Source organism: Setaria italica, chromosome VIII (genome assembly GCF_000263155.2).
Source record: "Setaria italica strain Yugu1 chromosome VIII, Setaria_italica_v2.0, whole genome shotgun sequence".
NCBI lineage: Eukaryota > Viridiplantae > Streptophyta > Magnoliopsida > Poales > Poaceae > Setaria > Setaria italica.
This window is the reverse complement of record NC_028457.1, coordinates 5,038,032-5,051,530: the sequence shown is the minus strand read 5'-3', so window position 1 is coordinate 5,051,530 and position 13,499 is coordinate 5,038,032. Positions and strand designations below refer to the sequence as shown.

The 13,499-nt window shown below is 42.9% G+C and overlaps 3 protein-coding genes across 3 annotated transcripts; all 3 read left to right on the top strand.

The window, feature by feature from the left end:
* The first annotated feature begins 1,987 nt into the window (after positions 1-1,987).
* On the top strand, positions 1,988-3,415 carry LOC111258150 (cysteine-rich receptor-like protein kinase 40). The gene is made up of 3 exons (XM_022828899.1): positions 1,988-2,171; positions 2,274-2,556; positions 3,083-3,415. Exons 1-3 carry the CDS (start codon positions 2,073-2,075, stop codon positions 3,310-3,312), a joined length of 612 nt encoding a protein of 203 aa, XP_022684634.1. The 5' UTR covers positions 1,988-2,072; the 3' UTR covers positions 3,313-3,415.
* Positions 3,416-3,670: 255 nt separating this feature from the next.
* On the top strand, positions 3,671-6,827 carry LOC111258303 (putative receptor-like protein kinase At4g00960). Its single transcript, XM_022829456.1, has 9 exons — positions 3,671-3,791; positions 3,904-4,065; positions 4,151-4,406; positions 5,076-5,292; positions 5,390-5,540; positions 5,639-5,788; positions 5,890-5,974; positions 6,050-6,173; positions 6,818-6,827. The coding sequence occupies exons 2-9, from the start codon at positions 3,925-3,927 to the stop codon at positions 6,825-6,827; spliced, it is 1,134 nt and encodes a 377-aa protein (XP_022685191.1). The 5' UTR covers positions 3,671-3,791; positions 3,904-3,924.
* A 5,160-nt stretch (positions 6,828-11,987) lies between these two features.
* Positions 11,988-12,835, top strand: LOC101783865 (dirigent protein 22). The gene has a single exon (XM_004978797.3). It carries the CDS (start codon positions 12,073-12,075, stop codon positions 12,604-12,606), a length of 534 nt encoding a protein of 177 aa, XP_004978854.1. The 5' UTR covers positions 11,988-12,072; the 3' UTR covers positions 12,607-12,835.
* The last annotated feature ends 664 nt before the right edge of the window (positions 12,836-13,499 follow it).

Here is a 13,499-nt window from a genome sequence, read left to right as displayed (position 1 = left end):
AAACTAGCCTTATAGGTGAGGGCTACCCCCACCTATATGTTGTGATCCCCACCATCAATTTAGGATGTGGGGCTAAACCTAACAAGTCCTCACTTTGATCAGCGATGCTAGGGATGGCAGGGCTTCTTATGTTGGTCTTTTGGTCATCTCACCCTGGTGGTTTCCTCAATGGGGTGTGATTGGCTATGATTTCATGTATCCATGACATCATTGTCTGTGCATAGTTGATGACGGTGCCCTTTAGAAACTATCCTCCAGCTCTCTCTTCATATTAGAGTGTTCCATTTAGCACTGGTGAAGGGCATGTGAGGGATGTGGTTGAGTCGATATGTGGCACGAATCTGTTCTTTGAGAGCTGCAACTATTGTGGTGTTCAAAAGCTGGAGTTCATCCACTCCCTGGTTTTCCTCTCTACTGCAGCAAGATTGACGGTGATGTGGGGAACAAGATAGAGTAGCTATAGTTGCTACTATGCAGACCACATGTACATGTATATCAATTTTCATGATTGTGACAATCATGAAAATTGGTTTTGGGCAAGAATTTTCATGATTTTCGCAATCACCAAAGATGTTTCCCTAAAGATTCATACCAAGTATTTCTTTTGGGAAACAACATATAAATTATGTTTTTTGACTGGAGTCACTACTAAAGAAACTGGCTTCCATCCAACATTCGTACCGGTGGGAATTAGAGCCAGTACTGAGCCCTAGAGGCACATTAGTACTAATATCTAGGTGTTACCAACCAATAATAAATGGTCCTCTTTAATACTAGGTCATGAAACTGATATTGGAGACAAGCCTTTTACTCTCGGTTTCATAGTAGTATCTGTTGCCTATCCGGTACCAATGGTGTTATGAAGCGGTATTAAAGCTAGTTTCTCTCGTAGCGAGTCTAATCATAATTCAATTAAGATTGCAAACTGTAATTACGGTAAAAAATGGACAAATGTGAAAGAGAAAAAGACAGGGAAAACGAGTTGGGGAACTAATTTTTTTTTGAGATGTAGTGAACTAGTTTTACTAGTAGTATGTCTATTTACAACTTGTTTAATAACTTTATTTTAAGGAGCCTTTGCAACTTTTCTAATTAAGAAGAAAAGCTTTCCCTCAGATACCAGACTCATTTGGAGTAGTTGTCTTTCCAACCAGGCTCAATCATTAATGCCAACAAATTACCTTTATATGGGCACATGTAATTAATGATTAGTGCTGAATCAGCCTTTGCGTGTTGCATGCGCACGTATAATCTATAGGGAGTATAGAAGGTCGTAGTCAGTACATGTGAGAGAGTTGAGGTATGCATGTGCGTGTTACATATATATACATATGCGTGCTTCGTGCTTCCTTCCTGATCTGATCTGTTATGATGCCATTACGAAGCTGGCATTGAGAAACCGATCGAACTATTTTTTGAGGTCAACGCATGCACTCTCTAAAAGGGATTCCTAATATAGCTCAACAAATAGGGAATACATCCTTACAATCCAATAATATTGGAATCCAGCCCAATCATCGTCTTCAATCCATTGATAGATGACAGCTAGCGTGCACCCACCATCAGAGAGCTTGGAGCTCCTCCTAGCACGAGTTGAGGACGAATTTTCTTCAGCGCCTCTCCTGGTTTTTCTTGTACCAGGTAACCAGAGCCTTTTCTTATTGCGTTCAATCGCTAGATTGTTCTGGATCTGCGTACGTTGTACCTGTGGGTTTGCTCGTTCCATCTAGCTTTGGTTCTGCCACTTCTGGGCTCTAGCCGCGTCCAGCGCTACCCAGCCTTGCTCGGGAGCGCGCTTCCTTAGCTTGCTTGCGTTTACGGTGACCTGACGAACCAAATCGCCTACCAGTGGAGCACGCGGCACAGCTGGTCCACATTGTCGTACACTTCTCGGCATTCTACTCAACTCTATCTTCTCTCGAATATATAGCATAGTAGAGTATACAGTCACGTTTGTTGTTTTCAGGATACAACATTGTTTGTGAAGGATTTGTTCATAAAAGCTTTCAAGTGATAGTTAACAAAGCTTTCAAGTGAAAGTTAACAAAGCTTTCAAAGGAACTTTCAGATCCATGTCGAAGCCGGAGCGTATGTCGCTAGCCTTTCTAAAAGACGTCACATGTGATTTCAACCAAATACTGGGAATAGGTGGGTTTGGAGTGGTTTACAAGGTATGTCTATATTTCTTCCTCGTTTCTTTAATTTGCTAGCGTTAGCATTAGCAGTATATATCAGGCGCTAATGTCCTGACTCATGAAAATGAGTCTGAACAGGGTGTTCTTGAAAATGGGGAGGAGGTTGCTGTGAAGAAGCTTATTAATTCCCATGTGGACCTAGATGATGACCAGTTTGAGAAAGAAGTTGCAGCTCTTTTTGGGTTGAGGCACAAAAATATAGTGCAACTCAGAGGCTACTGTGCTGATTCAAGCAAGGAATGTGTGCCGGTGCCGGTGCCGGAAGCCACCGGAAGAAACAAACATGTCCTGGCTGAAATACGAGAAAGGCTGCTCTGCCTTGAATACATGCCTAACAAAAGCCTTCGTCATCACATTTCAGGTATGAGGATGCGGTAACGATGTATGGTTGCTATCGTTTCCGTTTTCGCTCTGGGAAATTGCACGAACTACATTACATTTCTTTTATTATAAGGAAGATGCATGTGCTCCTACACATCCCGCGTGATTGGTAAGGTGCATTATTGTCTCTACTAGCATGGCCGAGCATCTGAAAGCAGACCACTCCAACCTGATGCTATATATGCGGCCTCGTGCAATTCCATTGTTTTTGGTTTGCAGCGTTATGTGTATCGAATTGGTCTTCATTATTGATGTTTGGTTTGGTGGATAGCAATCGACATTGTTTTTAATACAGTCCCTAAACCTGGATTTTGGGGGGGGGGGGGGGGGGGGGGGGGGAACACGCGACCTACATTGCACACCTTACCAATCACGTGGATCGCAGCACCCACCACCACACAATTTTAGTTTTACCCTTCGAGCACTCAGTTGCATGTAAAAGACATGCAACCTTATTTCTTGAATTCCTCAATGTTAATTTTGCCTTTTTATTTTGTTTTCTACAGATGCATCTTGTGGCCTCGAGTGGCAAGTGAGATATGACATAATCATGGGGATTTGCTCTGGTTTGCACTACCTTCACACGAAACACAATATTGCCCACATGGACCTTAAACCCGAGAACATATTACTGGATCACAATATGGCACCGAAAATTGCAGATTTTGGTACATCGAGATTCTTTGACACAAACAAATCTCAAAATATGACCAAAAACCCTATTGGGACACTGTAAGCTAATCGCCTTCAGAATGGTACCCATTGTACCCAACTAACATGTACACATGTTCATTCTCTTGCTACATCATGCAGTGCATACATGGCACCAGAGTACAAGTCTCATGGGTCGATATCACCGAAGGCAGATATATTCAGTTTGGGTGTTATAATCCTGGAGCTAATGACAGGATCCAAACTCCCAGAGTATCCCCTTAGTGAAGAATCTGTGGCACACCTTCCTAATGAGGTAAGATATGAACCGCTCCAGCCTTTTTGCGTCTTTCATATCCTGCTCCCAAAATTATACTTTGCTTATTATGATATAATTACCGTGGCAAACTTTAGGTGGTTGGAAAATGGAGGGACAGATTGTCGAATGCAGCCTATAGTCAACAAGTACACACGTGTGTCTCGATAGCAATAGAATGTGTTAACTATGACAAAGATAGAAGACCCACCACAGGATGTATAATCAAACAGCTTAATGAAGTCCAGGTACTGCTAGCTCCACCCTAGCAAATGTGTAGTAAAAGATTTTCATGCCAAACTGGTACATATTGCATGCAGCTATTATTCTTACTACGCATGGCCTCCTCTCATGCCACAGGAATCCATCACAATATCGCTCATGACCGATGCCTTGCAGAGTGTGCTGCTTGATCCAAATGCAGAACCGATAGAGCTGTCACTACTACTTCTAAAAGATATCACAAATGACTTCTCAGATGATCAGCGCATTGACATCGGTGGGTTTGCAGCTGTTTACAAGGTAATGAGTAACTCACCTGCCTCAGTCTTCATCACACACGACCTTAAAAATTCGTTCAGGCCGACAAGGAAATCTGTGACTGCAGGGACGACTTCGGAATGGTGCAGTTGCAGTGAAGAAGCTGTCCCAAACGCTTTCCATACATGAGAAGAAATTCCAGCAAGAGGTTGCTAGTTTGATGAGGATGAAGCATACAAATATAGTACGATTCCTGGGCTACTGCTCTGACACACAAGAAAAATTGTCAGACTATAGCAATAATAATGCCATGTTAAACGAACGAGAAAGGTTGCTCTGCTTTGAATTTCTACCAAGAGGAAGTCTTGATAAGTACATCACCGGTACGTTTATTTCCATCACATTAATATGTAAAATCTAAAATTAAGCCCACTATATGTTGCATGCTTTTTTATCTAAGGGGTGCCTGTTTTGAGCTTTTCTAAGATTATATAGTATTTATTCACCATCATGTATATTAAGCACTTGATCCATCGCGATTTTCAGTTTGTTCTACGGATAAAGTAGCTGCAATATATGGACTTAAATTTCCCTCCAATCCACAAATTTAAATAGAATCTGCTATTTTTAGGACAGAAATTAAGGGGTTATGAAAAGACTCATATGCCCATCATTAATGGCCTGAGGCTAGCTCTTGATTGGCTATATTATAGGGAGCCTTTTATATCAATGTCCAGATGGCCAGATGGAAGGAATTAATTGTGCGCTAGCCAAGAGCCTATTTGAGTTTTTCGATATCTTCCGACAATTTTCACAAGCGTGAATTATGATATGATCTTCTTGGATGGTTTTTGGTAGAAACCTTGTACGAATGCTTTGCATTATACGCACACATACTGTTTTTCAAAAGAAGCTCCTCATTTTGTGTTCACTGTGAAAATGCGCAAACTATATTCACGCGTGCGCTGCGCTGACGAGCATGTAAAAAGGTGTGCAAACTTTATTTCCTGAACTTTTTCCATCACATTTTCTTTTCTTTTTTGTTTCTATAGATGAATCTTGTGGCCTCGACTGGCACGAGAGATATGACATAATCTTGGGGATTTGCTCTGGTTTGCACTACCTTCATACGAAACGCAGTATTGCTTACATGGACCTTAAACCCGAGAATATATTACTGGATCACAATATGGCACCGAAAATTGCAGATTTTGGCACACTCATTGACCAAGATAAGTCTTTTTTCACCAAAAACTTCACGGGTATAAGGTAGTTAAGCTTTATCGCCTTGAAATGGTACCCATTAACCATTTCTTAATCCAACTAATAAATACATGTGGTCATTCTGCATTGCTTCCTTATGTAGTGGATACATGGCACCAGAGTACAACAATGGTGGGCCAATATCTAAGAGGGCAGATATTTTCAGTTTCGGTGTAATAATTCTGGAGCTAATGACCGGATCCAGACCAAATTATCCCCTTAGTGAAGAATCTGCGGCACTATTTGCTAACGAGGTAAGATGAACCCCGCTCCAGCCTTTTTGCGTCTTTCATATCCTGTTCCCAAAATTATACTTTGCTTATTGTGATATAATTACCGTGGCAAACTTTAGGTGGCTGGAAAATGGAGGGACAGATTGTCGAATGCAGCCTATAGTCAACAAGTACGCATGTGCGCCTTGATAGCAATAAAATGTGTTTGCTCTGACAAATACAGAAGGCCAACCACAGGGTGTATAATAAAAATACTTAATGAAGTTCAGGTACCGCTAGCTCCACCCAAACAAATGTGTAATAAAAAAACTTGATGCTAAACTCGTACATTCAGCGCTCTTATGACAGATGGCTTCCTCTCATCCTACAGGATTCCAACTTTTTATGGTATTGGGTCAAAACGATGACCCCCGATGTTGCCATAGGAATTGTGGCTGCAGTTCTCATCCTAGCAAGTACCACCAGTACATGGTCATGGGTGGTATCGACCCTGAAAATCCTCACGGTTCCGATAACCTTATTTTCCACAGGTGTTGTGGCTATAATTCTCGTGTACCAGCAGCATCGCATGAGTTCATGGCCATGGGTGATCTTATTTGCCATAGGAGCTGTACCAGATGCAGTTCTTATCCTACTGAATCCTAGCAGCTCATGGTGTGTGGTACTGGTCCTGAAGGTTCTCACAGCTCTGGTAGCATTACTTGCCTTAGGAGTTTTGGGCCTTATGACTACACATCTCATCTTTATCTTACCTCATCCTAAGAGAGGGTCACGGATGACCATATTTACTATAGGATCTATAGTGGCTGCAGTTCTCGTCCTACTGAATCCTAGCAGTTCATGGTCATGGGTAGTACTGACCCTGAAGGTCATCACATCTCTGCTAACATTACATGCTAACGGATTTAGGGACCTTGTCGCTACAGCTCTCATCCTCAACTTTCCGAATCCCCTGAGATGGTCAAGGATGACCTTATTTAAAGGATCTATGCTGGTTGCAGTTCTTGTCCTACTGAATCCTAGCAGTTCATGCTCATGGGTGGTACTGATCCTAAAGGTCCTCACAGCTCTGGTAACATTACTTGCCATAGAAATAGTGGGTCTTTTGGCAATGGCTAGAGGTCTGTTCCAAGACTTACCGAGTCCCAGGACATGGTTACAGGTGACCTTATTTGCCACAGGATCTATACTACTGGTTGCAGTTCTCGTACTATCGAAGACCAGAAGTTCATGGCCATGGGTGGTAATGACGACCCTAAATGTTGCCCAGGCTTTGATAATCTTATATGTCATTGCAGCTATGGATAGAGTTGACATCGCTCTACATGATCTCAGGAGTAGTTCAAGATCACGATCCATCTTATTATTTTCCATAAAAGCTGTACTGACTACAATTGTCGGAGTAGTTGGACTATTGAATAATCCTAGCAATTCATGGTCATGGGTGGTAACGACCCTGAAGGTCATTATGGATCTGGTAGCCTTATTTGCCATAGGATGTACAACTCTCCGTATTTTCGACGTCTACTTGAGGCAACGGGGTCCCGTGAGTTCATGGACGAAACTGGTGATCTTATTTGCCATAGGAGCTATACAGGCTGTTCTCATCCTACTGAATCCCAGCAGTATATGGTCATGGGTGAAGTTAGTCATTACAACTCGGTTAACCTATTATGCCATGGGATTCATCGCTGTATTTCTCCTTCCCCTCATATGGGATCCCATGTTGCCGTTTTACATGTTGCCGTTTTATATCTTATCTGCCATTGGAGCTGTCCTGGCAGTACTTGTTATTTCTGTTGTTGGGATATTTACTCCAGTTCTTATGGTTTGTAGAGAGATATATGCTGGCATTCTGTTTTTTTGGAGACATACTTCTGCAATTCTTGCGGCCAAGGATCACCCCAAGCAAGATGATCGACCTTGCGTGAAAAGAGGCCGAAAGAGCACCAAATGAAGAACGACCATTTGCAATAAGCTTGCCTTTGCTCAGAAAATGCAGAAGGAAATGTTGGCATTAGACAAAATATATGTGGGGACATGATTTGGACAGTTCTGGCGGAGCACCGCAAGCATTGTGTGCAAGTGTGCTGCGGCCCTGCGGGCAACGGAGCATGTGAAAGAAGCCTTCGAAATTGTCCCAGCACATGCACATGCATGTCAGCCCATATTAGTTTTCTTGTGTAGTCCATGTGAATGATCACCGATATTCATGTTTTGTGACTTACAAAACTACGAAAGATTTATTAAACATCTTGTTAAACTATATTAAATATTTCAACATCTAGTAAAAAGTTTTATTTTAAATGTTATAAATGCATTAGCATCTTCAATGTAACCCTCATATTTTGACCAAGTTCCCCAGCGTTGCGCGTAGGCTGCTTTCTGCTCATCTGCGCCTACCTCTTCGTTTGGACCGTCTTGCTCTCTGAGAGTCGAGGGGCTCTCTCAATGTCGTGGTCGAGTTCATTCGTGCCTCATACCTGCCGTTGCTCGGGCACTTCGCAGCTGAATTGGTAGGCCCCCTCGACGGCACGGCCATGATTTTCATGCATTGCGGTGCATAGTACTTTGGTATAGAAGCATTGTTGGAGCTCTTCAATACCTCACACTGATCTATCTTACTCAATTATTAATGTCAGTTTTTGCATGCTCCTACCTTTCTACATTGGACTGCAGTGAGGTATGTCAAGTACACAGTTGATTTGGAATTAAAGATCTGGATGACAAGTTCTAGTCTTGTCGGTGCCTTTTTAAATGCTGATTGAGCAGGAAGTGTACATGGTAGACGTTCCACATGTGGATTTGCCATTTACTTTGGTAGTAACCTTGTTTCGTGGAGTGCTAGGAAAAAAGCTATTGTATCAAGGTCAAGTACGGAAGTTGAATAGAAGTCTATGATGAATGCTACAGCTGAATTGATCTGGTTGGAATCATTGCTAGCCGAGCTTGTATTAAACTAGATGAGCCTCCATGTCTATGGTGTGATAACTTAGGAGCTACATATTTGTTTGTGAATCTTGGGTTTCATGCAAGAGCAAAGCACGTTACAATTGATTTACATTTTGTAAGAGAAAGAAACAACTTCAAGTTTGGCTCATAGGTACCAAGGACAAGCTTGCTGATAGGTTTACCAAACCAAATTATTGCAAGTTCAGAAGCTTGAAGAGTTTAGGAAATCTAAATCTCAAGAGAAAAGGATCTTTAGATTGAGGGAGGCTGTTAGAGATAGAGATGGCTATGTTTATCACATGTAACAAATACCTTGCTGTTGTATTCGGTAGGTTATAGATAGATTTGCTCTTATGTCCGGATGTAAATAGGATACACAACCAAACCGAATACAAAGCTATCCATGCACTAGGCCATAAAAGATTTGTGCTGGCTCATGAGATTTTCACTACTAGCGTGCGATGTTGCCACCCACAAACACAGAAGGGTCTAGGCTCACTCCATCACAAATGACCTCCATTTGTGCTAGCGGGTGACATAAGGACACACCAGCACAAATGAGGATTTGTGCTGGCGTGTCCTTATGTCAACCGCCAGCACAAATATTTTTCAATTTATATGGATGGGGAGGAAAAAAATTTAAACTATTTAAAAACTTTGTTTTACATATCATGATATATTTTTAACATATATTAGACTACGTATATGTTGTTGTGTAAGCGTGGCAAAAAATTTATAGGTGATTTACTATTTTCTAAGGTTTAAATGATTATAAGGATGTTTATTGCAATTAACATGTATTTGAACTAAATTTTTCACAAATAAGATAAAAAAATTTAAGAAAAAATGATGTTAAAAACACATGTTTCATTTTAACTCAAACCATGAAAGTCCATGAAAGATTCACAAAGCTTTTAGGTACATTTCTCACTTCTAATAAAACTTTTAGTGAAAATAAATTCTGATAATATCTAAACATGGTCCAAAAACTATATAAATTGGTATGGAATCATTTTATGAGTTCACAATCTTGACATAAAAGTTTCAATATGTTATAAGAAAATTGGAATATATATTGTTCACAAATGTATACTTCATCTGCAACATTTACTTAGTACTACAGTAGCATGTGAACTAACTAATTCATAAAAAAATACGATTTCTATCCAACAGTAATTTTTAGATGCACTATGCGACATGTATGTTCATATGTAAAAGTTTCAGACATGTTTGAATTCATTTACTAATTTTAAAAAACTTTTTATTTTTTAAATTATCTGTGTTGTCGGGCTATAATGCCGCTCACCAGCAGATCTGCTGGCGAGCGGCTTTATTGCCCGCAAGTACAAATGCTTTCTAAATTTATGGTGGTTGCCACATCACCGATCCACACCTTTGAAATGATAATCTTCCATTGGCTGAACCGGGTTGGCCAGGTTCAGCACCTTATCTCCCTCCCCCACCCACGCGCTTATGCCTTATCTCTCTCAAACTCATCTCTCGATCCCTCCCACGCTCATCTCTCACTCTCTCCCTGGCCGTAGCCAGCACGGGCGGCGAGCGTGCCTGGCAGCGGTGGCGGCCAGCCCTAGGCGTGGGGGTGTTGGCAGAGGGCGCGCAGCTGGCACCAGGCGAGCGGCGCGCACGGCGGCAGCGGCCAGCCCCAGGTGCAGGCGCACACGCAGCCGGCCCCAGATGCGGGGTGCCAGCCCCAGTGCAGCCGTAAACACAACAATAATCTTGAATCAGACATAATGTTAGATAATTTGCAATGGTATGAAAAAAAACAGAGCAATTACTAAACTGGTGAGGAAATTCCTATATATTGCTAGCTCAAATTAGACGAATACTAACATCGTGTGTCAGATTAGGAGCATGACAATCATTCATATATGCATTCGTTCTCAAGAAATGCAGAAGACGTTGCCAGAGATCACGACTGATGCTTAATTGGACGTTAACATAAAGAGTGGGAAATTTGCTAGACATATCAAGTGACTTGGATCTTGGATCTTAAAAACATGTAGGGAACCTAAATTCAAAAGAAACTCCCCATGAAGTTCCTGTGGGGGCATTGTGATGGGCCAATGAATAACCACGGCCACTTACCTTTATCCATCCCGAAAATGATAGCCGATACAAGTTTCACAACATAAAATGCATCAAAACAATAGACGCTGCATATTTTAAAGAAAATAAGATGTTTCTCGCATTTAATAGTGGATTACAGCGTAATTGTCTGCTCCACAAGCAGGAGAGACGTACGATAGACGACCATATAAGTTACTATATCGTTGGAACACTCCGAAGGATCGTGAGCTAGAACATTGGTTTGCCTACTCTCTTGCAGATTTGATGCATGACACTAGGAACTTTTTTAACATAAATAGACTGTATACACATTTGATTCCGATATGCTTTGAGTTATGTTTACACACTTTCCTAGCTAGATTTCAGTCGACTATTAAATCTTTTGAGCAAGTCAAATATGAAAGGTGATTAGAGTTGTTGGCCGGATTTCTGGGTGCTTTGAGAAGTGAAAAGTTGCCGTCGGTTGAGGGCCAGATTGGTGACGGGTGCTGGTACGGTGTAGTGGGCATGAAAAAAAACTGAAACTCTTGACGGGGTGAATCTGATAATCTTAAAACCTTAAGCCTATTGCTACCTAATTGCATGAACTTAAACTCACAACCATGACCGTTGAACCCTACAATCTTGGCAAAACAACTCCTGACGTCAGACAAGGTCGATCATACACTTTAAATCTGTCAGGTCTTCACTATTGCAAAAATGGTACGTAGGCAGGATGAATACAACATCAAGTTTCTAAGCAAACGAGAGATATGGTGGATTGGTGCTGCAGCATAAAGACAAGGCAAGGTTGAAACATGGATGAGCTGACGAAAAGTGCATTGAAACATATCATGATTCTGGAGATCGATTACTGCCCCTCTATTACTTGATTGGTCCCCTCTCAGTTTCTATCCAAGGTCCCACACATACGCGTTTCTAGGGTCACCTACTGCATGCCGGCGGTTCAGTCCGTGCCAAGTCAATACCTCACCTACTACAGCTGCATGCAGGCCGCCGTGTGCATGTCGGTCAAAATACAGTCCAGTCACCGACGAGGTCCATTCAAATAAAATAGAAACATAACAAAATAGAAGCTCGATAGACTCACGAGCCACAAGGATGCACACAGAAAACCAAACAAAGAAAAAAAAATAATCGCGCGCAAAGATAACATAAAAAGTGTGACCTGCCTAGATAGTATGCAAGAACGTGAAGAAGGCTCTGAACAAACGACCAGAAATCTTCCGGTCGTAGCAAGCAAGTTGAGCTGCCTGCGCCTTAAGCAAGTTGAACAAACGTGAAGAAGGCTCTGAACAAACGACCAGAAATCTGCCGGTCGTAGAAAATTCACTGGACACGCGTTTGACAATGCCCAAATACCCAACCACCATGGATAGATGGCACCATGCGTCCATGCCGTACTTTAAATAGAGCCATCCTCGTTGCACCCCTCACCACCCACCTCGAGCTCGAGCTCGCAAGAACCACAGCTTAGAACAATCAAGCAGAGCTCCACCTCGACAATATCATGGCCGGAACCAGCTTTGCGGCTCTCTCCTGCCTGTTCGCGGTGGCCCTGCTCGCCGCCACGGCGTCGGCGGCGGGGGAGAAGGAGACGCGTCTGCGCGTGTTCTGGCACGACGTGGTGAGCGGGGGGCCGAACGTGTCGACGGTGGTGCAGGTCGCCGAGGGCCCCAACTCCAACGCCTCCGCCACGGGGTTCGGCTCCGTCATGGTGATCGACGACCCGCTCACGGAGGGCCCCAACCTGACGTCGAGGCTCCTGGGGCGCGCGCAGGGCATGTACGTCAGCGCCGGCAAGGACTCCCTGTCGCTGATGATGGCCATGAACTTCGTCTTCGTCGACGGCGCCTACAACGGCAGCAGCCTCGCCATCCTGGGCCCCAACCCGGCCGAGCGGAAGGTCAGGGAGATGGCCGTGGTCGGCGGCACCGGCATGTTCAGGTTCGCACACGGGTACTGCGAGGCGAGGACGCGGTGGTTCGACGCCAGGACCGGCGACGCCACCGTCGAGTACAGCATCCACGTCCGCCATGACTGAGGATGGATCATGCTGCGTGCAACCACACATTTCTGGTCGTCGTTGATCATTTAATGATTTTTTTATGTTTCTAGAGTCCGTATATATGCTTATTTTCTCGATTCTGGCACTGCTTTAAAGTTTTGTTCTACAGGATTTTTAGCATCTGATTATTCAAATAAATCATTGTTCCTCCTATACGTTCACTGTTTGAATGGGATAATGGGAGTGGTCATTTAATTTTGACTAAGTCAACCATGTTCATGCTTGTCAAAGCTCTCCTGCCATAAGCGACGATATCCAAATACTCCATTCAAAGATGACGTTTTGGGACGTGCAGTCAACACATTTTTAGTTTTGACCATCATTACTAGATTAATCTTCAAATTCTTCACCTCTGATAATGGTAGGACTAAATTAATCTTCAACAGTAGTTTAAAAATGTGACATATTTATTATATTTTGAACGGGCTTAATACTATTAGTTTATGATGAAACCAGTGTCTTTGTAACTGTGTCGCTATCTGAAACAACAATTATTTGAACACAGAAGAAAGTACATATAGTGGCGAACGTTACGGCCAGTTTGGTGCAGCTTCCTGCGGCTCCAGCTCCTTCTGACACCGCACTGTGCAGCACAGTGCAAAATGAACTACAAAAGAGGTCCAAAATGAACTGCAAAAGAGGAGGAGCTGGAGGAGGCAGAAAAAGTGGCTCCCCTGGCTCTGGCTCCTCCTCGCTACAGTAGCGCTATAGGAGGAGCTGCACCCTACGGCAAAAAACATATGTCCTGGCAGCCAAAACATATATGTGCTGGCGGGTTTCGCACCTGCCAGTAACTTTTTGTCAGCATAAATGCGATCTGCGCTGGCGGGTGCTTAATCGTCACCACAAATCACTATCGGAAACAGTAG